General features: G+C 40.4%; 1 protein-coding gene across 1 annotated transcript in view; it reads right to left on the bottom strand.

Moving 5' to 3' along the window:
* Positions 1-18,641, bottom strand: part of MGAT4D (MGAT4 family member D) — a 48,407-nt gene extending 29,766 nt beyond the window's left edge. Inside the window, exons 1-2 of the mRNA XM_043485846.1 lie at positions 18,548-18,641; positions 1,922-2,080 (exon numbers count right to left, since the gene is read on the bottom strand). Coding sequence (XP_043341781.1) covers positions 1,922-2,080; positions 18,548-18,641 — 253 coding nt within the window. The remainder of the gene's footprint in view (positions 1-1,921; positions 2,081-18,547) is intronic.
* Positions 18,642-27,817: the final 9,176 nt, after the last annotated feature.

The raw sequence follows: 27,817 nt of genomic DNA, 5'->3' as shown, positions 1-27,817 counted from the left end.
AGGAAAACTCGACTTCATCAAAATTAAAAATGTTTGCTTTCTGAGGAACACCACAAAGAGAATAAGACAAACCACAGCCTGGGAGAAAATATTTCCAAATCACACATCCATGAGATACATATCTAGGATATGTACAACTCTCAAAACTCAACAGTTCAGTTTAGTTGCTCAGTCATGTCCTATCCTTTCTGACCCCATGGACTGCAGCGTGCCAGGCTTCCCTGTCCATCACCAACTCCTGGAGCTTGCTCAAACTCATGTCCATCAAGTGGGTGATGCCATCCAACTATCTCATCCTCTGTCATCCCCTTCTCCTCCCGACTTCCATCTTTCCCAGCATCAGGGTCTTTTCCAATGAGTCAGCTCTTCGCATCAGGTGGCCAAAATATTGGAGTTTCAGCTTCAACATCAGTCCTTCCAATGAATATTCAGGACTGATTTCGTCTAGGATTGACTGTTTTGATCTCCTTGCAGTCCAAGGGACTCTCAAGAGTCTTCTCCAACACCACACAGTTCAAATCATCAACTTTCTTGATGCTTTCTTTATAGTCCAACTCTCACATCCATACATAAGTACTGGAAAAACCATAGCTTTGACTATATGGACCTTTATTGGCAAAGTAATGTCTCTGCTTTTTAATATGCTTTTTAATATTCAAAACTCAACAACAAGAAAAAAACACTCAATTAGAAATGTGTAAAATATCTGAACAGGCATCTCATCAAAGAAGATATATGGAGGGCCAAGGAGCACATAAAAAAAGTTCAACATCATTAGTCACCAGAGAAATACACAAAACTATGAGAGGCCATGACACCAGAAAGGCTGTAATTAACTGGAGTGACTGTGACTCTCATACATTGCTCCAAAATGGCACAACCCACTCTGAAAAACATCTTGGCAGTTTCTTATAATGTTAAACATCCACCTATCATATGCCCATCAATCCTAGATATTTATCCTAAAGCAAGGAAAATTCCCTTCATACAAAAAAATCTGTACACGAATGCTTACGGCAACAGGTATTTGTAATCACCAAAAAAGAAACAAAGAAACCTGAAAAACAATCCAAATGTGTCTTAATTGGTGAAACAATCTCTCCACTGCACATCCATACAGTGGAATGCTATTAAGCAACAAAAAGGCAACAAACAATTGGTCGCATAACAACTTGGATGAATCTATGCTAAGTGAAAGAGTCCATAAAGGTTATACACTGTGTGATTCCATTTGTATGGCATTCTGGAAAATGGAAAACTATGGAGAACTGATCAGCGGCTGCCAGGGGCTGAATTCAGGGGAGGTACTGGATTACAGAAGGGGAAGCAGGAGGCAGAACTTTTCATCCAGAAGAAATGGGGAGCCACTGAAAGTTCATTTACAGGACAGTGTAGCCTTCACTTTGGCTAACATGAGCATAAACAGGTGGGGACAAGACTGGAGAGAGAAAGGGGAGAAAAAGAAGTATGTTAGCAGTCATTCAGATGAAGCATGAAAGTAGCCTGATTAGGGTAGTAGAGATGGTGACAGAAAAATGTGGATAGATTTGTGAGATATACAGGATTATCAATGAATAGGACTGCTTACTGACAGTCATGGGAGAAGTATGCTAGAGGAAGAGGAAGGATTCAGAGAGGATGTGCAGGTTTCTGGCTGCTTCTGTCAGACGGATCACGGATGGTGGTGCCATTCAGAGACAGAAAACAGAAGAGGACCATTTTCGAGGTACAAGTGAGAGGAAACTTATCAGTGATGCCTCTTACCACACTTTTGCATGTTTCATAGTAAAATGAATGAGTACTGATTTAGTTATATCTACTGGAAAGAAATGCCCTAAAATCAGAAAGCATAAAATCTAAATTTCCAAACACAAAAGATTACACAACAAACCACCATACACAAAACAAAAACAATGCAAACCTGCATTTTGTGCATCATGTTCTTTCTCTGAAATGTCAAGCTTCATTTCCTTGAAGGCATTAAGTAACTCTTGGCGATTTCTTTCTGTTTTGTTTTTTAAGCGTAGTATACTTTCCTTAAACTCCGAAATATGATTTCTACAGTTAGTTAATTGATTACCTACAAAGAAAATATGTAGATATTTATACATGTAGCAATATCATATAATTTTCTATAATATATGGGCTTCCGAGGAGGCGCCAGTGGTAAAGAACCCACCTGCCAACGCAGGAGACATAAGAGATGCAGGTGATATCATACAATTTTCTATAACAAAATGTAAAGTATATGCTTGAATACAGTTATATATAACACTACACTTATATGTATGTGTGTGTGTATATAGTGCATGGGGAAAGAAATGGCAACCCACCCCAGTGTTCTTGTCTGGAGAACTCATGGACAGAGGAGCCCAGTGGGCTTCATGGGATCACAAAGGAGCCAAACGCGACCTAACTACTGAATAGTAACGGCATACACAGTGCTACGCTGCGCTTAGTCGCTCAGTCGTGTCCCACTCTTGTGACCCCATGGGCCGTAGCCCGCCAGGCTCCTCTGTCCATGGGGTTCTCCAGGCAAGAACACTGGAGTGGGTTGCCATGCCCTCCTCCAGGGGATCTTCCCAACCCAGGGATCGAATCCAGGTCTCCTGCAATGCAGGCGGATTCTTTACCAGCTGAGTTACCAGGGAAGCCCATATAGTGCTATATATATATAATATGTATGTACACGTATACATAAAAAAAAGAATGAAGTGTTAAAAATGGTAATATCTAGAAGGTGAGATTATCAATAGTTTTTTGCTTTATTATTTTGTGCTTTTCTGTATTTTCCAAATTTTCCATTTTGTGCATGTATTAGATTTGAACTTAGAGGGAAAAGCAAGTGAAGGCAAAAAATTCACTTCTAGGAATTTTTCTGAAGAAAATGACCAGAAATATGTACACAGATTTGGCTCTAAGGGTGTTCAACATAGGCAGCATTAATTATCACTGTGAGAAAACTGGAAACAACCATAATGCTCAGGGATGGAAGCATCCTAAATAAATTATAGAATACCTTTTAAGAGTTTTGCTGGCTCTTGGCTGAATATTTGTGTGACGCTGGGTAAGCTACTTAATTTCTGTTAGCCTTTGCTCCTTCAGATGCAAATGAATATATAAAAATTCCTGCTGCAGAGCTGTTATGAAGTTGTAACGCTATTATACATGTAAACCATGTGGCAAAGCACACATACACAAAATGCTTGACAAATGTCTGACAAATATTATTATTGATCAATTGACAACTCTTTCTTCATTTATCAATTAAATATTCTGTAGCAATAAAAATCACCCTGTAGAAGAATATTTAAAGTTTTATAAAATTGTTTTTTAAGAATAAAATCTTATAATTTCCATTTAGCAAAGAAAGTACATTAATATGGTAAAAAAAAAGTGTACAAGTTTATATTTTGTTAATATATAATCTTTGGTTTGTTGAATCATTTTTTATTTCCTATTTTCACAAAATTCTTCTGTTCCTAAAATCATTTTCATTGGGTCTATAATCAGAAAAAAATTAAGAAATTAAACACCTTTTATTTGTCAAGTACTCTGTCCATGGAAATACAAAATAGAGATGGTCAGTTCCGGCTTTCAGGAAGTTTATAGGCTGACTGGTAGAACTACATTAGTGACTGAAATCAATGTGCTATCTCTGATATTATAGATTCTCTTCTCCTCAGGTTTTAACTAAGTAAGCACACACATTGATAACATCAATTCCAAACAGGGACTAGGAGCTTTATTTGCAGCTCTGACGATGGGGTACTGCACAATGCACTGGGATGCCCTATTCCCCTACCCACGGTACCCCCACTCTCACCTCATTACTGAACGAGGGGGTGGACAAGAGAGAGGCCACATCCACAAAGGGATGACTTGCCGCGTGTGCTTACCACTTAGGAGGAAAGAGTAAAGAGGAAGGCTTTTCCTTCTTTCAGACAGTTATTATAAGAGGACAAGCCAGAGATGGCCCAAGTTGACTTTTTAAGGAAGCAACTCTGCCACCTTGTTAACCTGGCCCACTGATGCTAGGTCTGAACAATCTCACCACTCAGAAGAACCCTCAGTCTTCTGAGAAATGTAATGAGCTGCTGGGCGAAGTTCCAAGGGTTCCCTTGCAAATGCCCTCTCTAGGAGGGTGAAATGAAAGATATCCCCTTAAGGAAACATGGGCAGAGAACAAGTTCAACCCCTGGCACGCAATGACAATAGTATGCACAGAGGACAGCAGTGAGATGGTTGGGGGTGGAAGGGGAGAGCAGGCTGGGGGAGGATTCTGAAGGATGAGATCGCTCACGGACTCTTTTTTATTTCATTTATTTTTAATAGTTGGAGGCTAATTACTTTACAATATTGTAGTGGTTTTTGCCATACATTGACATGAATCAGCCATGGGTTTACATGTGTTCCCCATCCTGAACGCCCCACCCACCTCCCTCTCCATCCCATCCCTCTGGGTCATCCCAGTGCACCAGCCCCGAGCACTTGTCTCATGCATCCAGCCTGGACTGGTGATCTGTTTCACACTTGATAATATACATGTTTCGATGCTATTCTCTCAGATCTTCCCACCCTCGCCTTCTCCCATAGAGTCCAAAAGTCTGTTCTATACATCTGTGTCTCTTTTTCTGTCTTGCATATAGAGTTATCACTACCATCTTTCTAAATTCCATATATATGCGTTAGTATGCTGTATTGGTGTTTATCTTTCTGGCTTACTTCACTCTGTATAATGGGCTCCAGTTTTATCCAACTCATTAGAACTGATTCAAATGTATTTTTTATAATGGCTGAGTAATATTCCATGGTGTATATGTACCATAGCTTCCTTATCAATTCGTCTGCTGATGGGCATCTAGGTTGCTTCCATGTCCTGGCTATTATAAACAGTGCTGCGATGAACATTGGAGTACACGTGTCTCTTTCAGATCTGGTTTCCTCGGTGTGTATGCCCAGGAGTGGGATTGCTGGGTCATATGGCAGTTCTATTTCCAGTTTTTTAAGGAATTTCCACACTGTTCTCCATAGTGGCTATACTAGTTTGCATTCCCACCAACAGTGTAAGAGAACTGGGTGTGGACCCTTTTCTCCACACCCTCTCCAGCATTTATTGCTTGTAGACTTTTGGATAGCAGCCATCCTGACTGGCGTGTAATGGTACCTCATTGTGGTTTTGATTTGCATTTCTCTGATATTGAATGATGTTGAGCATCTTTTCATGTGTTTGTTAGCCATCTGTATGTCTTCTTTGGAGAAATGTTTGCTTAGATCTTTGGCCCATTTTTTGATTGGGTCATTTATTTTTCTGGAATTGAGCTGCAGGAGTTGCTTGTATATTTTTGAGATTAATCCTTCGTCTGTTTCTTCATTTGCTATTATTTTCTCCCAATCTGAAGGCTGTCTTTTCACCTTGCTTATAGTTTCCTTTGTTGTGCAAAAGCACTGGCACAAAGACAGACATATAGATCAGTGGAATAAAATAGAAAGCCCAGAGATAAATCCATGAACCTATGGATACCTTATCTTCGACAAAGGAGGCAAGAATATACAATGGAAAAAAGACAACCTCTTTAACAAGTGGTGCTGGGAAAACTGGTCAACCACTTGTAAAAGAATGAAACTAGAACACTTTCTAGCACCATACACAAAAATAAACTCAAAATGGATCAAAGATCTAAATGTAAGACCAGAAACTATAAAACTCCTAGAGGAGAACATAGGCAAAACACTCTCCGACATAAATCACAGCAAGATCCTCTAAGACCCACCTCCCAGAATATTGGAAATAAAAGCAAAAATAAACAAATGGGACCTAATTAAACTTAAAAGTTCACGGACTCTTGAAGGAGCTCGAGTTATTAGACAGTCAAGGGAAACAGGGAAAGGTACTCTGTTGGAAAGCAGTGTGAAAAGGCGACGAGGCATTCAAAAATACGTCTCTACAAACCCAGAAGCTTTTCATTATCTCAGCACAACACAGGGAAAATTCACAGTGAAGGTAAAAAAGGGTCTCATTATACCGGTCTTCTTAATAAGCTATGAGAAGGAGCTTGAACTTTTTCATATAAACCAGTGTTTCTCAAACCTTTCTTCTATAAAACCTCTAGAGGACTTCCCTGGTGGTCCAGTGGTTAAGACTCCAAGCTTCTAATACAAGGGGCATGGCTTTGATCCCCAGTCAGAGAACTAAGATCCCACATGCCATGCAACATAGCCAAAAAAAAAAAAAAAACCAATTTTTTTTAATAAATAAAATAAAACACCTCTAATGGCAGTGAATTTGAAGAAAAGGACACAGGTGGAGGCATAACTTGAAATGCCTACAACATTAATGGAATTTCTGTAACGTTTCTTTAAAATGTGGGCAAATTTTGTAACCCATTCCACAGCACCTTTTTGTTTTAATAGAAAGATAATGGAATCACTCTTTTTTCTTTGGGTGACTTTATATATCTTAGAACACCACTACAGACTATCATGGGAACAACTATCTCAATTGTGAAGCATCACTGAAGACTATTAGGTAATCACTACCTAACAGTTTTAGAAAGATCATTCTGATGACCCCATTGAAGACTGTTTCAGGAAAGCAAAACTAATACCAGAGAAACTATCAGTTAGGAACCTATAGTGATATTAGTTTCAAGTGAGAGATGATAAAGAATAAACCAGGGCACAAAGGATTAGGAAGTAGGAGATGGATATGAGAAATATCTGAGAACTTTTATTGCAAAGACTTAACTGATAGAGGGGCTTCCCTGATAGCTCAGTTGGTAAAGAATCCGCCTGCAATACAGGAGACCCCGGTTCAATTTCTGGGTCCGGAAGATCCACTGGAGAAGGGAAAGGCTATCCACTCCTGTACTCTTGGGCTTCCCTTGTGGCTCAGCTGGTAAAGAATCCTCCCGCAATGTGGAAGACCTGGGTTCGATCCCTGGGTTGGGAAGATCCCCTGGAGAAGGGAAAGGCTACCCACTCCAGTATGCTGGCCTGAAGAATTCCATGCACTGTACAGTCCATGGGGTTGCAAAGAGTGGGACACAACTGAGCAACTTTCACTTTCACTTTCACCTGACAGAGAGGAGAACAGAATCCCTCTTAGGATTCCAACATGACTCTAGATTTCTAACCTGGTATTCAATCCGTATTGGGAAACAGGAAAAGTAGCGGGGCCAGAGGTAGTCAAGATGCTTCTGAGGCATCCAAATGTGCGGCAAACACATGGCTCAGAGAAAATGAGGGCACCGAGCAGTCTCCAGTCTTGGCCACTTTGCTGAAATATGGAAGCATCTTCTCAGGGAAGCAATACATAGGTTAGCATTTTAGAAAAAGGCACAGAAAAGAAAAAAACCCATTGTAATTTCACTGCTTAAAGAGAACCACCATACATGTTTAGCTTTACATAGCTCTAGACTTGTGCTTACTTTTTTCCCTTCACTTCAGTATAAAAATGTAAAAAACAATCACGCAGGGGAAAAATGCATTAAGTTAAAGTGGCTCATTTTACACTGAAAAAGGCTTATGCTTTCATCATAATCTATGATAAAAACAAATTCTTTATATATTATACAGTACAATATCAAAATAAATAAGGAAAACTATTAGAAACACAAGAATATGGGGAAAAATCATATTTTAATTACCAAGGAAAGCACAGAATTGGCTGTCAGTTGAGGTGGAATAAAAGAGAATTCACCCTTTGGAAGACAATAAATTCCAGACAAATTTTTTTTAATTAAGGTAAAATACAAAGGTATAAAAGTAATGGTGATATATCTGGGCTGAAACATTTAATATTTTTTCACTTGTCTGCCTTTTATAAACAAGAATACACACATATGTAGCCTATGGCAAAGGCTGGGTAATGCCATTCCCCTGCTCCAAACCCTTCAGAGATTTCTCATCATACTCAGACAAAGAGCCAAAACCTTACCAGGATGGAGCCCTACATGTCAGGCCTTGGCTCCCTCTCTGGCCTCATCCCCGTCCCTCCCACCTGATTCTGGGGAGCAGCTCCAGACACACTGGCCTCCATGCTATTCCTCCTGCAAATCACTCTCCCCACCTTACACTTTGACTCTTGCAAATTTTCTCAGCTCATCTGTAGATGAGCTGAGTGGCCAGAGCTCCCTAACTTCATTCACTTTTCTGCTAAAATGCTGCCTCCTCAGAGAAACTTACCCTAACATCCTTCATGAAATAGCACATCCCTTTCTCCCCTTATCCTTTTTTTCCCCTCAAATCACTTATCATTGACTTCCTACTACTGTTTATTATTCCTATTACTGTTATTATTCACTGTTTTTATGTCTTTCTCTAGAACTCTATAGAATGAAAGCTTGAGAACAGCAAGAAATTTGGATTTTTTAAATATTAAATTCTCTATGCCTGAAACAGTAACTGCCACATAGCACTTCCATAAATACATGCTGAATGAATGAACAAATTAATGTATAAATGGACTGGCCAGCATAGGAACTAATTTGAGTGACTCTAAAAGTGAATCATGCTTTGATCAAAAGAACTGCCACTATCCAGATAAATCTTGAATATTCATACAGTGGATACTATTTGAGGATGCTTAAACTGTTTACAATGGATGTGGGTTTAACCAGGATAATCCTGCCATTGGGATTCCAGGGTAATATACTCTTTGCAAATGCAAAATGTTTGGAGTCATGGATGATGCAACATATCTATACTTCCACAATGTAAGTCAGTCCTTGAGGGATTAATTTGGTAAACAAGAGAGTTTTCTCCAGAGGTAAGAGTAGTTTTAGAAACAACCATACAGAAATATTAAAAGATATAATCTCTACTCCTGGTTCTGCTCCTTGTTTATTCTTACCTGATAATTCAATTCATCAATGTTCTATTTAAAATATTTATGTTACTTGAATATTCAGTTACATATTTAGAGGAAGAACCATTAGCAAATTACTTTGCAAAAGTTTGAATAATTTGACGTTTTGAGTTAACTGAGGGGAAATTGTGAAAACAAACATCAGTCCCTGCATACATTGGGCAAAAGTGACTTCACCCATAAGAAGGGTCCAGGTAAGATCCTTAGTACCACTGACTTTGCTTCTCACAGCAGAGGTACAGCAGAGGTCCAAGGCACTGCTCCCCAGGAACAGTAAAATGCAAGTCACATTTGTAATTTAAAACTTTCTAGTAGCCACATTGAAAAAAATGGAAAAGAAAAAAGTAAATGTTTTATAAATAGCATAGAAAATGTAATCCAATATATCTAAAATATTTTTCAACATGTAATCAACACAAAAGTATTGACAATTAATGAAACAGTTTGCATTCTTTTTGTGCTCAGTATTCTAAATCCTGGGCATATTTTATATTTTTACAATACACCTTAATTCAGATGCTAAATTTTGATAGTTACAGTAAAATGCAGTCTTAACAACAAAATTTTGCTTAGTTGAGAAAGAATTTGCACTGTTTCTGTTACTAAATTTAAATTGTTCTTGTTCAGTCACTAAGTCGTATCTGACTCTTTGCCACCCCATGAACTGCAGCATGCCAGACTCCTCCGTCCTCCACTGTCTCCTGAAATTTTTGTTCAAACTCATGTCCCTTGAGTCAGTGATGCTATCTAACTATCTCATCTTCTGCCGCTCCCTTCTCCTTTCACCTTCAATCTTTCCCAGCATCACAGGCTCCTTATATTAGGTAGCCAAAGTGTTGCAGCTTCAGCTTCAGCATCAGTCTTCCAATGGATATTCAGGGTTGATTTCCTTTACGATTGACTTGTTTGATCTCCTTGCAATCCAAGGGACTCTCAAGAGTCTTCTTCAGCGGAATTCAAAAGCATCAATTCTTTGGTGCTATACAGTCCATGGAATTCTCCAGGCCAGAATACTGGAGTGGGTAGCCTTTCCATTCTCCAGATTTTCCCAACCCAGGTATCAAACTGGGGTCTCCTGCACTGAAGGCGGATTCTTTATCAGCTGGGCCACCAGGGAGTCCTATCTTAAAACGGGAAGTCTGATGCAATATAGCCACGGTCTGACTTTTCCATCTTATTTCACTCACCAAACATTTCCAGTAATGAGAAGCAAGCTGATATAGTCATACTTTCTTCCATTTAATACTTACCATGTACCATTCACTGTGCTATGTGATAGGTAAATAAACACAGATAAAGCCAGGTTCCTGCCCTAAATAACTGACAATCAGGGTGCTCTGGTTGGGGAAAAGAGCATCTATTTAAACAACTAACTATAAATTAATTGTTAAAATGGAATTATCATTAAGTGCTACAGGCAAAGGAAGTCAAGAATGATTCTTTTTTTTTTTTTTTTTTTAATGACTAATTCTTAAGCAGGACTGAGCAGTCAGGGAGGGAAGTGGGAAAAGTTTCAGAGAAGAGGGAATATTAGAAAATTTGAAGAATGTGTTTAATTTTGCATATAGCAAAAAGAGAGAAGGGTATTCTAGACTAAGAAAACAACAACATAAATACATAAGTATAAAATAGTATGAGTAGCAAGGGAAAAGCCAGTGATTCAGTCAGTAAGGAAAAGATGGAGAAACAGCATTAAGTTCAAGTATTGGTCCATTTTAAACTTATTATTCACTTATTTGTATACCCACTGTGGTTCCAAAGAAAGAATATTTGAGGTGGTAAAAAGGTAAATACATTTCAGATTACACCCCTCCATGTATGCTTTGCAATAATCAAATTATACTATGTACCATGCTCTTTAAACTCCCTATGAGTGGTTCCCCTATGCCCTAATTTTATGGGGAAATATTTTAACACTACAAAGAGTATTGACAACCTAAAACAAATAGATTGCTGGTTACTGTCGCTGCTAAGTTGCTTCAGTTGTGTCCGACTCTGTGCGACCCCAAAGATGGCAGCCCACCAGGCTCCCCTATCCCTGGGATTCTCCAGGCAAGAACACTGGAGTGGGTTGCCATTTCCTTCTCCAATGTATGAAAGTGAAAAGTGAAAGGGAAGTCGCTCAGTCGTGTCGGACTCTTCACGACCCCAAGGACTGCAGCCTACCAGGCTCCTCCATCCATGGGATTTTCCAGGCAAGAGTACTGGAGTGGGCTGCCATTGCCTTCTCCAAGATTGCTGGTTATTTCGCCCGAAAAAAAAAAAAAAAGAGTTTATTCGGTATCAGCAGAGAATTGCAATCCAGAGTCCACAACCATGGTGAGCCATATGCAAGTCCCTCCACAGCAAAGGAAGAAGCACTCTTTAACAGAGGGGAAAAGGAAGTAGGCAGCACTACAGTAACAGAGGCCATGGCTTTTTACTGGCTGAGTCCTTCATGTTAAAGAAGCAGGGTCTTGGAGACTTCCCTGATGGCTGAAGAATCCACCTACCAGTGCAGGAGACATGGGTTCAATCCCTGATCCAGGAAGATCCCACAGGCTGCGTGCAGAGCTATCAGGGAAGCCCATAAGCCATTGATAGGGCTGCATACCAATTTCAGCTGGTGCTGAGGGTATTATTTTAAATATTTAGCAATCTGTATGGCATGAGTGGGCTTCCTTGGTGGCTCAGATGGTAAAGAATCTGCCTGCGATGCAGGAGATCCTGATTCGACCCCTGGGTTGGGAAGATTCCCTGGAGAAGGGAATGGCTACCCACTCCAGGATTCTTGCCTGGAGAATTCCAATTACAGAGGAGCCTGGCGGGCTACAGTCTGTTCAGCAGTAAAAAGAGAATTTGATCATAAGACACTGATAACACTGCACACCAATTTCAGCCCTGACTAGTAGTAGAGTTGCAAAGACACAGGAAATGCATATGTTTCATGATGAAAGTAATTAAATATATACTTCACATCCCCCCAAAGGGGAATGTGTGTGTGAATCCACAGTTCCACATCCTCACCAAATGTGATTTCCTAATTTTAAAAATCTGAATGGTATTAAATGATATCTTGTGTTTTTAATTTGCATTTCCTTGATCACTCATGAAGTTTCTCAACGTTTGTTCAACACTTACGTTGCACTTGGTCTTAGAGTCTACTTTGCTGATATTTATTGCTACACTTTCTTTTGGTTTGGGTTGCTGATATATATTTTTCCATCCTTTTCTTCCAACATGTCTATACTTTAAAATTTAAGTGTTTCTTTCGTAAACATCATGAAGCAGGGCGTTGTGTTTATATCCAATCAGGAAATATTTTAATTTCTCTTTTGAAGAATTTACTATTAATACAATTAGTGATATCATTATGCATTATTTGAACATTATTTTAGTGGTTAGACTAGAGATTTCAACATGAATCCTTGACTTACTACACTTTAATACACATTCTTACACCCTCACTTCTCAATAGTGCTACAAGTTGAGTACCATTTAACTCTATTTACCCGTCTCCTACTTTTTCTTGTAATTGTTTTCATGTATTTTGTTCTACATAGCTTAAATTCCACAAGCCATTTCAACTATTGTCTTGAACAGCCCATACTTGGATCCTGGACTCTGCTGACTTAGAGCTACTCCTGGGAGCTATCTTCCTCAGCAGTTCTGCTCCATGCTATTTTGTAGGCATACTCCAACAAGGTTTTACATAAATATGTGCACCCATATACTCTCCCACTTGGCTGGGGAGAAGGGTGTATTCCTTCCAATAAGAACAGAGAGGACCCCCAAAATTCACTCATAAAGTCTGGGTGCTCCAGAATGAGGCTTCTCTCCACCAAGTTAAGGCTGGGGAGCATTTCCACCCTCAGTTCCAGTATTTCAAACTCAAGGAAAAACTAGGAAACTGAGAGACCTAAGCCAAGAAAATATTTCAAGAAGAAGAGTGTAACAGTGACCAAAAAAAAAAAAAAAAGTATACAGATAAAGTTCTCCAGCACAGTAATAAAAAGCCACTGCATCCACAATCCTTAAAGCCATCACTCACATGTAATTGGTGAAAGCAGCAGCCACTTGATCTCCAAGGCCTCAGTGCTCATAGGTACTTCATCCCAGTTGACCACAGATGATAATCGAGAGAACTTTTGCTAGTGTCTATCAGCTGGACTTCCAGTATCCACCAGAAGGGTAGCTCCCTGGCAGTGTGGTAGGTTATCATATCACTATGGTTAAGTCCAAGTGATCCCCTGGAGAAAGGAATGGCTACCCACTCCAGTGTTCTTGGGGCTTCCCTGGTGGCTCAGAGGTAAAGAATCTGCCTGCAACACGGGAGACCTGGGTTTGATCCCTGGCTTGGGAAGATCCCCTGGAGAAGGGAATGGCAACCCACTCCAGTATTCTTGCAGAGAATTCCATGGACAGAGGAGCCCAGAAGGCTACAGTCCATGGGGTCACAAAGAGTCAAAGAGGACTGAACAACTAACACTTTCACTTTTTCTTTTGTTTTCTTAAGCCCAAGTAAGGCAAATAAGCAATTCCAGATTCTCTTTCGTGAAAGTGCATTGGGTGATGCAGCCTCCTCAGGGACCCCTGGCCATCTGCTAGCTACCTCCCATGCCTGTCATCCCTGACAATACTAGACCTGCTGCTGCTGCCTGAACCCCTACACTCCAGTGAGGGCTAGTAGTTTGGCTGAGGAACCACAAAAAGCAAGGTGACTACTACCTTTGTGCACCCTCTAATCTGGCACAAATGCCTCCCATTGGCAAGATGGAATGAGAACACAGCTGGCCAGGGCATCTAACAGACTACTGGTTTTGATCATGACAGAGAATTTAGAAGGGCGTATAAAGACTGTCAGCAGATGGGAGTTTTAGAGAGCTCAGGGACAAAGCAAACTAAACAGCATATTATAAGGGACATGTATAAACTGATAAAGACTATATTCTAAAAAGCAAAGAAACAATAAGCACATAATTCAGGAGAGTAGTTAACATCAGTGAGATGAGGTAGGAAAGTTATCCACTGTTGGAAGCAAATGCATGAGTAATACTCTAGTTTTCCTTTCTTTCAGATAAGTACCCAGAAGTGGAATTATTGCATCATATGGCAGTTCTATTTTTTTCCTAAAAGTATTTTTTTCTTTTTCAAATTATGAAAGTATGATAACATATTTACTTGGAGACTTAGAAAACACAGAACTAAGTTACACATAGTTTCACTATATATTACAATTATTTTTAAGTAGATAAATTAAGATATTTAGTTGGAGTTTCAATATCAAACTCTCAAAAATTAATAGAATGAATAGACAGAAAAGCAGAAGGATATAGTAGACCTGAAAAGCACTATGAACCAATTCAACATAATTGATTTATACAATTTTCACACAACAGGATATAAATTCTATTCACGTTCCCATAGACTATAAACCAGGAGTCACTGGAACATATTGAGGGACATAAAACAAGGTGCAAAAATCTCATGGTCTAAAGGTGTTGAAATCATACAGAGTCTGTTCTCTTATCACTGTGGAATTATGTTAGAAATCAATGTCAAAAGATATTTTAAAATAACCACATATTTTCAAGTACAATAAGACATTTACCAAGAGAGATTTTTGACTTAGCCATTGAAAGCCTCAATAAAGTTAAAAGACTGAAAAAACACAGAGGCTGACTGCAGTGAAAAAAGCATTTAAATGAGGAATTAATATCAAAATGAGAAATTAATATCAAAGATATTTTTAAAACCCCAAGTATTGGAAATCAAATGTCCACTTTTAAATGATGAGTGTATCTAAGAAGTAACAAGAAAAATTAGAAAATATTTTTAACAGAATAAAAATGAGAAGGGAATTTATCAGAATTTGTTGCATGCAGCTGAAGCTGCTCAATGCAACTAAATACAATGTGGAATCTTGAATAAAGTATGAATACAAGTAATGGACACTAGCATAAAATTTTGTGAAATTTGAACAAAATCTGTACTTTAGTTAATACTGTATCATGTGTTAATTTCTTGATTTTTTTTTTACAACATAGTATTTCTTTATATTCTCAGAATTACAAAAGCTTTTTTACTACACTTGATCAAGGCTTAAGAAAGAACAACAACAAAAAGAGATGGAGAAATTGGAAAAGATAAACTAAATTAAATGGGAGCACTGAATATGAAATAGAAAAAGTAAAACAAACAAGATAAAACACCGTCATATAGTCCAGTTGTTTTTAAACATGGCTGCTCATTTGAATCACATCTGGAGCTTTGGAGGAAAATAACAATACCTGGGCATTAGTATTTTTCAAAAAATTCCGAGATAGTTCTAATGTGCATCTGGATTTTAAAAAGTGACTACAAGTTTTTCTATTAAATGGTAGTTTTAGTAATAGAAAATTATCTTCTGTTGACCAATCATGATACAATGGTATTAAACAAAAAAGTTACAAAATAATAAAAGATGTTTATTAGTTTTCACAATCAATAGCCAGACAAAAAATAAAAGATAATTACAATTGCAAGCCACAATGAAAACATGATAACCTAACAATATAAAATAATTACACACAATTTGGGGGAGGGTCAAGCAGAGTGATGTGGTAAGTGCAAGTACATACGTATACATGTTTTCATCCATCTATCCAGCCTGGCTTTTGGTTGGTGCGTACAATCCATTTACATTTCAGGTAATTATTGATATGTATGAACCTATTACCATTTTCTTAACTGTTTTGGATTTATTTTGTGTAGGCCTTTTCCTTCTCTTGTGTTTCCTGCCTAGAGAAGTTCTTTAGCATTTGTTGTAAAGCTGGTTTGGTAGTGCTGAATTCTCTTAATTTTTGCTAATCTGTAACTCTAGATTTCTCTGTCAACTCTGAAGGAGAGTCTTGCTGCATAGAGTATTCTTGGTTTTAGGTTCTTCTCCTTTATCACTTTAAATACATCATGCCATTCCCTTCTGACTTTTAGAGTTTCTGTTGAGAAAACAGCTGATAACCTTATGGGAGATCCCTTGTATGTTATTTGCCATTTTCCCCTTGTTGTTTTTAATATTTTATCTTCATTTTTTTGTCTTTAATTTTTGTCACTTTGATTATGCCTGGGACTTTGCATTTCTTGGACTTGGTTGACACCATTTCCTTTCCCATGTTAAGGAAGTTTTCAGTTATTATCTCTTCAAATATTTTCTCCAGTCCTTTCTCTCTCTCTTCTCCTTCTGGGATCCCTATAATGCAAATATAGGTGCATTTAATGTGTCCTAGAGGTCTCTTATGCTTTTTTGCTTATTCTGTTTTGTGGCAGTGATTTCCATCATTCTGTCTTCCAGGTCACTTATACACTCTTCTGCTTATAGCTAATAACCAATAGTTACTCTATTGGTTCCTTCTAGAATATTGTTCATCTCTGTTTGTTTGTATCTTAGTTCTTCTAGGCTTTTGGTAACCTTTTCTGCATCTTCTCCATTCTTTTTCTGAGACTATGGATCATCTTCACTATCATTATTCTGATCTCTTTTTCTGGAAGGTTGCCTATCTCCACTTCATTTAGTTGTTCTTCTGAGGTTTTATCTTGTCCCTTCATCTGGGTCATGACCCTCTGCCTTTTCATTTTGATTAACTTTCTGTGATGTGGTTTTCATTCTGGTGGCTGCTGAATTGTAGTTTTTCTTGCTTCTCTGTCTTCTCTCTGGTGAATGAGGCTAACAGGCTTGTGTAAGCTTCCTGATGAGAACCTTTCTGGGAAAAATTGACTCTTGCGCTGGTGGGCAGGGCCACACTCAGTAAAACTTTAATCTAATTGTCTGCTGATTGGTGGGGTTGCATTTCTTCCCTGTTAGTTGATTGGCCTGAGGCGACTCGGCCCTGGAGTCTACAGGCTCTATGGTAGGGTTAATGGTGAGCTCCAAAAGGGCTCACCCCCAGAGTCACCTCCCAGGACTGCTGCTGCCAATACCTCATCTCCTCAGTCAGCCACTGCTGCCCCACGCTGTCACAGGAGATCCTCCAATATGAGCAGCGAGGTCTGGTTCCATCTCCGGTGGGGTCACTGCTCCTTACCCTGGGTACTGGTACATGCAAGATTTTGCTTGTGCCCTCCAAAAATGAAATCTCTCTGTTTCCCTAGTTCTGTGGAAGTCCTATAATCAAATCTCACTGACCTTCAAAGTAAGATTTCCCTGGGGAGTCCTAGTCCTTTTGCTGGATCCCCAGGCTGGGAAACCTGATGTGGGGCTCAGAGCCTTCCCAACACAGGAAAAACTTCTTTGGTATTATTGTTCTCCAGTTTGTGGGTTGTCTACTGGGTGGGTATGGGATTTTATTTTACTGTGATTGCACACCTCATACCATGACATTGCAACTTCTCCTTTGTCTTTGGAGGTGGGATATCTTTTTTCTGGTGGTTTCCAGCGTCCTCCTGTTAATGGTTGTGAAATAGCCAGTTGCAATTTTGGTGCTCTCGCAAATGAGTGCACATTCTTCTACTCTGCCATCTCGTACTAATCTCCCTGAGAGTTCTATTTTTAATGTTTTCAGGATCCTCCATTACTGTTTTCCATAGTGGCTGCACCAATTTACATTCCCATTAACAATGAGGAAGGTTTCTCTGTTCACCACATCTTCACCAACACTTGTTAGATGGCTTCTTATCTCACTCAGAATAAAAGTCATAACTCTTACTGTGGTCTCCATGATCTCTTCCTTCTACAATTCTCTTCCTGCTTGCACTGGCCCGTTACTACTAAGATTACTTAGTGTGCACCCTGAGTCATACATAAATGTGCTTAATAAGAAGAATTAAAATTTAACCAAAAACAACCTAAGAATAATCTTGGAAGGCTGAGTTAATATATTTGCTGGATTCCTGAGTCTTAAATTCAAAATTCAACTATACATATGGTCACTATGGACTACAGTTGAAAGAAAAAATACTGGAAACCTAGTTAGCTTTGAATTTCAGCCAAATGATAATATTTTCTGTATAAATATATCCCATGCAGTTTTTGTACTTCAAACTAATGCATTCATTGTTCATCTGAGATTCAAATTTAAGATGACAACCTCCATTTTTACTTGCTAAATCGGTAACTAATACACATGGTCCATTTGAGGAAGATCAGGTGCTAAACCAGCACTCTAAATTCATAGTGTCTCTCTCCCAGTCACCTCATCTCTAAAAACAAAACAAAACAAAACACGCTAGGGAGCCCTGAAGTGTGGCTCAAAACTATGACGTTTTGATAGAACAGGAAAGAGGAAAGAGGCTGGCTGTGTAAAAGTAGTTCCTGAAGTAAGACATTCGTTGTTTTTTTGTTTTTTTTAAAAACGATGGGGAAAAGAACGACGAACTGTGGGGAATGCGGGGCACGGAAGGGGCCCTTAAACCTCTGAGGGGAAAAGAGCCCGCAGAGGTGAGAGGACCCGGGAGCCCCGCGGACCGACCACTAGCGCGCGCCCCACAGGGGTCACGACCACCCGGTGAACCAGGGCGCTCTTTACAGTTTAACCGCTGGCCGGTTAAGGGCGTGGTGGTGGTTGGGTGTGGGAGTCACGTCTGAAAGTCCCTAATATGAGAGCGAGAGACAGCCATCATGTTCCACATCTTCCCACTTTCCTCCAACCCGGCCGCTCCAGTCATCTTGGAGCCCGGAAGTCCCAGAACCGAGAAAAAAGGCGGGAGAAGCCAGGCGCCGCTTACTGGTTTGAGTCATCCTGGAGATGCAGAAGCAGGAGAAGCTGAAGAGCACCACAGCGATGAGCGTGATGAGCAGGTTCACGTGCCTGGTCCTCATGGTGCGGATTCGATGGCGGCGGCAACCGGCAGCTTGACTAGAATAGCAGAGCACGCAGCAACCACCCCGCCGGCTAAGGATGGTCACGCGCTGGGCGCTGCGCGCGCCGCTGCGCAAGAAAACTAACTCCCCACTCATCCCACCCACCCCCAACCCACACACGCACCCAGCCCCCTTCCCCAGCAGCAGTTTCTGCCTTCGATCCTGAACCGCTTGCCAGGGCTGCTGATTATTAAATGAAATAAACTATGCGAAAGCTCCCACTCCAGGTGAATGCTCAGTAACTTTATTGTCCTGTAAGATGTCGCTTTAGCCAGACTGGCCTAAACAGTTTGCATACATGACCTCATTAAGTCCTCACAAAATCTCAGTCTTTCTTTTTAAGTATAAAATGAGAATAACATCATCTTCCTAATATGCTGAGCAACTAGCTGCAAGTTGCACAGCTGGAAGCGGTTCCTTTTTTCTCGTACAAAGTACAAACTTTGTACATGGACAAGAATTTCCTAAAGAAAATATGTCTTTACTTGGAATTTGCTAGCCTTAAATGGACTTTCCTGGTGACTCAGTACAAAATCCGCCTGCAATGTGGGAGACAAGGGTTTGATCCTGGGTTGGGAAGATCCCCTGGAGGAGGGCATGGCAACCCCCTCCAGCATTCTTGCCTGGAGAATCCCATGGACAGAGGACCGAGCGGCTAACACACACACAGCACAGCCTTAAACAGTAGCTGTCAAGTGCCCAAGTGACTTGGGAGGCTTAGATTTTTGCGTGGGGAGTGACCAAGACTAGACATTTAGTTTAATCCCCTTACCTTTATCTTTAAATATTTTGGTACCCCATCCCCCAAGAAAGGAGCAGGGAGTCAAGTTTTGTTCCGGGGGGAGGGGGGGTTGTGAATACAATGAGCAACAGCCCAAAAGAGATTTGCTGGGCTCAGCCAAGTTCAAGGTATCAGTTTCTCATATTTTTACCCCAAACTGGGAAACACTAGGAGAACATCAGTAGGGTTATACTCTCTGGGCAGGTTAAATGTGGTTTGTGTTTTGGGTTCTCTGCTCTGATCTTATTTGGGATTCCCTGGCAATATCTGGTAGCAATCATTCTACTACTACTTCAAACCAGCAGTGCACCACTGGCTGGGCTAGTTTCTGGCCCCATGACAGGAGAAAGATTTGAACACAAGCCAGCATGAGGATGCCATTTAAGATGCATTTACTCATGAGTGAAAGGCTAGAAGTTGTGGCCTTCAGTTAAGCAGTGATCTACCCAGATGCCAAAAGAGGAAGCCCAGAGGAATAAATACCTCTACTTTCTTCTCCTCCATCCCTTCAGTCTCTTGCCAGTGCTTCCTACTGGCTAAGCTCTACTGGAAACCAAAAGAAAAGGAACTTCAGCTTGATGTACTATATGCTATATTATACGACCCTTCCTCCCGGCATATGAAGCAGGGTGGGAAAAGATGTAGAGTAGATTGAAGTGGGAGCACCCAGCTATCCAGCACAAAGGAATTTCCAAATCAATATTTCATTGTTCTCTTACCTGAGCTCCATTGTCTCATTACCTGTCTTCTCAGCACTTCTTGGATGTCCCGAAAGATGATGTTCAAACTTCCTCCCCAACCTAGCTATCTTCCCACAGTCATCTGACTTTTGTCAAGGTCACCATAGTTTTCCCGATCAATTTACTCTTTTTCATTACGCCCCATGATTTATAAATCTGTAAAGTCCTCCTTTGGAATGTCTCATCTTCCAGACCTGCATTTCTGTTGCTCTACACTACCCCAATAGCCATATTCTTACGATGATACTCAGGCTGGCCACACTATCTGTAGTATCTACACTCTGCAGACCACTTTTTACTCCAGTAGATTACCAGTTCCCTAGTGTCAACTGTTTTATTTAAGTAGCTCCATTCTTCCTTAGTGATAAAGCTCAATCCATGCTCTCTGCTTTCTCAAGAGTATTTCCTGATATTTCCTTACATGCCTTAAGGACCTGCCAGACTCTATTCTATCCTGAACATGTCATGTTCACTCTTCTCTTTCTGTGCCTTCTCTCTTAATGTTTACACACAGTCCACGATACCCAGTCTCCTCCCTGACCGTTCAACTCTTTTCCACCTGAAGGCCTCAAGTTTTCTGTGTTTCATGAATCAAAATGTGACTACAGCAGACTGCTTCTCTGAATGCTTTTAGTGTATCAGGTATCTGCTTTCATTTTGCTATAGGGGCGGAGATCCCCAAGGTGAGCCTGAGTTACATCCACGGTTAAGGGAGAAATGTATTTAAAGCAGATTGAATAACTGATGATTTTCCTAAGAAATGCACTTCCAGACACTCATGTCAGTGGTTAAGAAGGTTAATGGTATAGAGAATACTTGTGCATGGATGCCTGGGAAAAGAGGGCTTCCTGCTTCTTTACCATACCATGTAGACCAGCTCTGGGAGAAAAAGAGCTGGCTGTGGGCAGAAGCCGGAGGCCTGTTTCCAAGGAGACCATGGGACTCACAGGAGGAAAAACTGCTTCAGAGCCTAATTTCCCCAAATAAACAATAAATATACTGGAACAAGCCTGTACACATAAACCTCATGGGTAAGGTACAATGAGAGCCCAACAAAATTTTGGTAGATGTAGTTAACGTTGATAACTTACAAGGCCATCACTGTTATATATAAAGAAAAACCTCAGTGTAAACAGGCCTAATTGAACAAGTCCATTTGCCCAGAAAAAAGTCCTAGGATTATTTTCCATACTGCTAAACTGAAGGAAAGCAATATAGTAGCCAAGAGTTTCTAACTGTTGAATCTCTCTAAATTTGGCTCTTAACTGCTTCTGAATGTCACTAGATTTTTGTTGGTATTGGAAGGAGCTAATCAGGAGATCCAATGGAAAAAGAGCTGGTGCTTTAATTTATCCACATAGTTCACCTCTGTTGGAAAACTCAAGGAGGCCATGATGCTAACCTCAAAAGGATGATGGATTTATTCACAACACCCAGGCTCTGTGTGACACACTCGACGGTTGTAGAAACACTTTGTATTTGCATCAAGACTCTTAGATCCAAATAGTGAAAAGCCAAGCTTACTGCTTATTTCTGTACATTTTGCTATAAGCTGTATGCTATTATAATTCAAATCTGTATATATAGTCTAAATCATAAATCCAAACACATTATCTTCATATTCACTATTTATTTACTTCATAGTGATGATTTAAACATATTAACAACCAATTAATTAAAGTACAACCAGCTCCAGGAACACATGAACTTCGAAACCTCCATGAATTAATACAATAGACGTTTTGTTCTTGCTCAAGTAATGTCCAATTGACCAGCAATTTTCTATGTGATCGCTTGAGATTCCAGGCCCTTCCATGGTGTGGCTCCCTTTTCCTCTCAGGTTTTGGATTCTTTCCATTTCACTGGGGGATTGGGGGCAAGTGTGTGGAGAAGAAACTTGGACTAGAATAAACACTTTTTATTTTCGTTGATGTACAGTATTATAATTTACAGGTAGTAACCAATAGGGGCATCACCCAGATTGGCTTATTGGTTACTGCCTATAACTCTTTTGAACATGTCCAAACATTGCCCGAGGCAAAGAACTAAGTTCTCCCTCCACCATCTTATATGCTCTCAATTCGGCCCATTGCTTGAACTTACCTTGACATCATCTGACTGTTTTTACTGTCTATAGAACAAACAGTAGCTGCTTTTTATATTCAGGTTTGTACAATGGAGGGTCTCTTATGGATAAACCAAGAAAGTTGTCTCATTTTAGTAGAAAGAGTCATGAGGTTTAGACAGTTTAGCAACAGAAGTGAACTTCTAATTAGTCCAAAAGCAGAGATGCTGCCTGCTATGTCTTATAACTCCACAGAGACACTTCTCAGGACAAGAATTTCATTTTATTTGAGAATTTTGTTGTGCAGCTTCTTTCTGATATCACCCATATTATATCACAGGTAGTTCAGATCTTAATATAATTTGCCACTCTTAAGTTATGGGGACTGTTTATGTGTGCTAAGTTGCTTCAGTAATGTCTAACTCTCGATCCTATGGACTATAGCCCACTAGACTCCTCTGTCCATGGGATTCTCCAGTCACGAATACTAGAGTGGCTTGCCATGCCCTTCTCCAGGCGATCTTCTCAACACAAGGATCAAACCCATGTCTCCTCCATCTTCTGCACTGGCAAGCAGGTTCTTTACCACTAGCGCCATGGGGACTGTTTATACCAGAGCACAAACAACATGCTGGCAAACTGGCTCTCTTAGTGCCATCATCAGGAACTTTTTGAGCCCCAAATCCCAGTGGTCACCACGAGGTGGCAGTGTTATATTTAATTCAAAGTTTCCAATGTGAATATATTGTGGTATCAGAAACTTATGTATGAATAATGTAAACTTGTGTATGAATGTGTTAGAACCGAGGGTTGCGGCAGCAGCCTTGGGCCAATACCCATTATATATTTTTCATAGCTTGTCAAATATTCCTTTAAGGCGTGGTGCCTCCTTTTTCGGAGAAGGCAATGGCACCCCACTCCAGTACTCTTGCCTGGAAAATCCCATGGACTGCAGCCTGCCAGGTTTCTCCGTCCATGAGTCTGTCTAAGAGTCAGACACAACTGAGCGACTTCACTTTCACTTTTCACTTTCATGCATTGGAGGAGAAAATGGCAACCCACTCCAGTATTCTTGCCTGGAGAATCCCAGGGACGGGGGAGCCTGGTGGGCTGCCATCTATGGGGTCGCACAGAGTCGGACACAACTGAAGCAACTTAGCAGTAGCAGCAGTAGCAGCAGCCTCCTTTTTATTGACAGAGTCCTGGAGGGGGAGTAATGTATTGTTTGTTATATATATATATATTTGTTATAACACCTCTAGAGGCCCTAAGCCAGCTTTAGAAATTTCACTGATTTAGCTAAGCTCTTAATCTAAACTGGATTGATTCTGTGCGTCATATGGACCAGTAACAGCTCTCATATCTCCTGAGTGTCTCCTTCCAGGGTGGGGAATGATCATGATGTAATCAGTATAATGAATTAACTTCATTTTGATAGTGATCATCTCTAAATATAATCTCACCAAATTGTAGCAGTGAGTTGGAATCCCCAGGGTCAGATGTCGTTGAGGAAGAACCATAAACATATTATACATTCCTTTTCCTGTATAAGGAAACTGATCTTACTCTGAGAGTGACATCAGAAGATACCCCAGCTGTGAAGGGAACCCTCCTCTATTGTTGATGGGAATGTCAGTTGGTGTACCCACTATGCAGAACAGTCTGGAGGTTCCTAAAAAGACCACCACTCCTGGCATACATTTGGAAGAGTGGAAAACAAAAAGTTACACACACACCAAGGTTCATAGCAGCCAACACATGGAAGCAGCCTAATGTCCACTGACGGATGAATGGGTAGAGAAGATGTGGTACATATACACAATGGAATATTACTCAGCCATAAAAAATAATGAACTAATGTCATCCACAACAACATGGATGGACCTAGAGATTATCACACTATGTCAAGTAAGTCAGACAAAGACAAATATCATATCATATCACTTATATGTGGAATCTTTTAAAAAAGTACAAATCAACTCACTTGCAAAACAAAAGCAGACTCACAGATATAGAAAACAAATTTATGGTTACCAAAGGGAAAAGGAGAGTAGTAGTATGTGATTAATAGATACACACCACTAAATATAATAAACAACAAGGATTCACCGTCTAGCACATGAAACCATATTCAGTATCTTGTAATAACCTATAGGGAAAACAATCCGAAGCTGTATACCTAAAACTAACACAATACTGTAAATCAACTGAGGTCAAATAAATGTTAAAAAAAAAGAAGACGGCATTGATGTCACAAAAAATATTGCAAAGTTAGTTTGTTGAACCTCTTATATGGTTTTTTAAAAATACTTGGTACAACAGACACTAACTTAAATTATGGTAACTACCTCGCTTATTTTAAGATTTTTTAAATGTGGGCCATTTTTAAGTCTTTATTGAATTTGTTAAAATATTGCTTCTTTTGTTTATGTTCTGGTTTTTTGACCCTGAAAGCTTATGGGATCTTAGCTCCTCGACCAGGAATCAAACCCGTGCCCCCTGAATTGGAAAGTGAAGTCTTAACCACCTGATCATCAGGGAAGTCCAGCTACTTTGTTTAAATCACTATCACTAACAGTTATTTCCAAGGGTCTTTTCTTGTGGACCACAGAGGATTAATAGAAAGCACTGGTGGAGATTAGCGCTGCTGCTTGCATTGTTTCCTAATGAGAGATGAGGTTTCCTATGTCTTTCCCAAACCTGACACTGCCTGGTATTAACTACAAACGCAGGTCTGAGCAGTCCTCAGGGCCCTCCTTTTGTGTGTTTAATTGAAAACACATAAAAGGGCAAACTTCTCTCTCTTAAAAGACATATAGCTTTAAGCTAGTAGTGACAAGGCACTTCATCACATCCACTCTAATTAGAGATTCGGGGAATGACAAGCACTGGATAGTTCCTACTTTATTTCTCCAGCTTCAGCCTCATTGTGATTCTGGTGCTGCCTACCATAACACTCGGGCTTCCCAGGCGGGGCTAGTAGTAAAGAACCTGCCTGCCAATGCAGGAGGCAAAAGAGATGTGGGTTCAATCCCTGGGTCAGGAAGATCCCCTGGAGGAGGGCATGGCAACCCACTCCAGTATTCTTGCCTGGAGAATCCCATGGACAGAGGAGCCTGGTGGGCTACAGTCCATGGGGTTGCAGAGAGTCAGGCACAATTGATGTGACTGAGCATGCATGCACACACCATAACATTTTCATTTGTCCTAAATTTTGATTTCATACCTTAACATTGTCCTTCCATTCCCCTGATGATAATACAGTACATTTTGCACCACAGTTAGATAATCCCCCAAAGATTTTTCACTATCCTCTGCCACTCAACATAAACTGTATCATACAATTTTGGACCTCCTACCAGTGGTCAATTGAAGACTTCCTGACCCTCAAGTTAGTTGTCCTTTTCTCCCACAATCCTAATAGACGGAATAAAATAACTTCTCTGTGCTAAACACACATTATTTCCCTCTTATCTTCAGCATCCTTAGCCCTTAACTCATCCAGGCTGGGATAACTGGAACAGATTTAGGTTAACTTAGGTGAGGTGGCGCTAAGAGTAGGAGCTAGAGTAGGTCTCCCTGCTCCCAATCATTGTTAATGTGCCACCAAACTCTCTGTAGGGTCCCTGTCAAAATTCTTGCTTCTTTACTCCCCTCCATTCTTACCCTCTGTTTGTTTGGTTTTTGTTTTGTTTTGATCATATAAATAGTTCTACTCAATTCAATGTTTATTTGCTTTGTTCTGGCTTACCCCAGCCCATTACCTTAATTCTGCACAGCTTAAATTTTCTTTTCATTGGTAAAGCCCATTACTAGAAGCTGTACAAATTTACCTTGTAATTCTGTGTATTTCCTTGTTCTTCCATTAAAGGAATTATATGGGGAATTCACACACTGGGGGTCCCCTAAGCACAGTGTCCAACATAGTTTCAGGGAAGTGCAACACAAGTCATCATAAAACCAATCAGGGTTGTCACTGTCCATAACATTTAAAAAAATTTTTTATTGGAGGATAATTGCTTTAAAATGTTGTGTTAGCTTCTGCTGTACAACATCACATATGAGTCACAACTCTGTGTGTGTGTGTGTGTGTGTGTGTGTGTGTGTGTATCCCTTCCCTCTTGAGCCTCCATCGCACCCCTCTAGGTCGTCACAGAGCACCAGGCTGGGCTCCCTGTGTTATACAGCAGCTTCCCTCTAGCTGTCTATTTTATGCATGGTAGTATATATTTGTCAATGCTACTTTCTCAATTCGTCCCACCCTCTCCTATCCCTGCTGTGTCCCAAGTCCATTTTTTGTGTCTGTCTCCATTCCTTCCCTGTAAATAGGTTCATCCGTACTGTTTTTCTGGAGTCCACATATGTTTTAATAAACAAAATTTGTTTTTCTGACTTACTTCACCCTGAATACCAGGCTCCACGTTCATCCACCTCATTACAATTAACTCAAATTCACTCCTTTTTATGGCCGAGTAATATTCCATTGTGTATATGTACCACAACTTCTTTATCCATTCATCTGTCGATTGTCCTTAACATTTTTAATGCTTCCACAGAAGTAATCCATTTCACTGTTAGTGGAAGGAGTACATAGTTTTCCTTCTCAGTATAAACTTGCTGCATCCCAGAGTTCACACACCTCAAAAGAGGACCTGATGTTTTGTTTGTGTCCTCCATGGATCGGGGCTTCCCTGGGGGCTCTAGAACTCACCTGCTAATGCAGGAGACAGAAGAGACTCGTGTTCAATCCCTGAGTCAGGAAGAGTCCCTGGAGGAGGGCATGGCAACCCACTCCAGTGTTCTTGCCTGGAGAATCCCATGGGCAGAGGAGCCTGGAGGGCTGTAGTCCATAGGGTTGCAAAGAGTGGGACATGACTGAAGTGACTTAGCACACGCGGATGCACATGAATCAAACTGAACATCGTAACAAATTGTTGATTAACAGTCACACCAAACAACTCTTCCCATTAAGCAGCTTCTAAATCAACAGTGCCTTGGCTGTTTAGTCTGAGAATCCAAGAAAGCAGAGATTCCTCAGTACTACTCAGAAATACAACCAAACTTCATTATATTATAGCCTTTGTTTTCCATGTGGGCCTATCTAGTAAGACCTAGTTGAAATTTAGAAGTTAGTTCAGAGACCTAAGTAGGTCCTACCTTTTTGAAGCCAGAATTCTAATCTTAGGATTTAACCATCAGTTAGCCAGCCACATGGAAAAAGAAAGCCAAACAGAATAGGAGAGAGAGAAAGCCAGTCTTCCTTGAGGCACAGGACTGGTTTAATGTATCTGCTGCTGCTGCTGCTAAGTTGCTTCAGTTGTGTCCGACTCTGTACGACCCCATAGACGGCAGCCCACCAGGCTCCGTGGTCCCTGCGATTCTCCAGGCAAGAACACTGGAGTGGGTTGCCATTTCCTTCTCCCAATGCATGAAAGTGAAAAGTGAAAGTGAAGTCACTCAGTCGTGTCCGACTCTTAGTGACCCCATGGACTGCAGCCTACCAGGCTCCTCTGTCCATGGGATTTTCCAGGCAAGAGTACTGGAGTTG

This window comes from Cervus canadensis, chromosome 1 (genome assembly GCF_019320065.1).
Source record: "Cervus canadensis isolate Bull #8, Minnesota chromosome 1, ASM1932006v1, whole genome shotgun sequence".
NCBI lineage: Eukaryota > Metazoa > Chordata > Mammalia > Artiodactyla > Cervidae > Cervus > Cervus canadensis.
The sequence above is the reverse complement of the archived record's forward strand: the minus strand, read 5'-3'. Positions and strand labels throughout refer to the sequence as shown.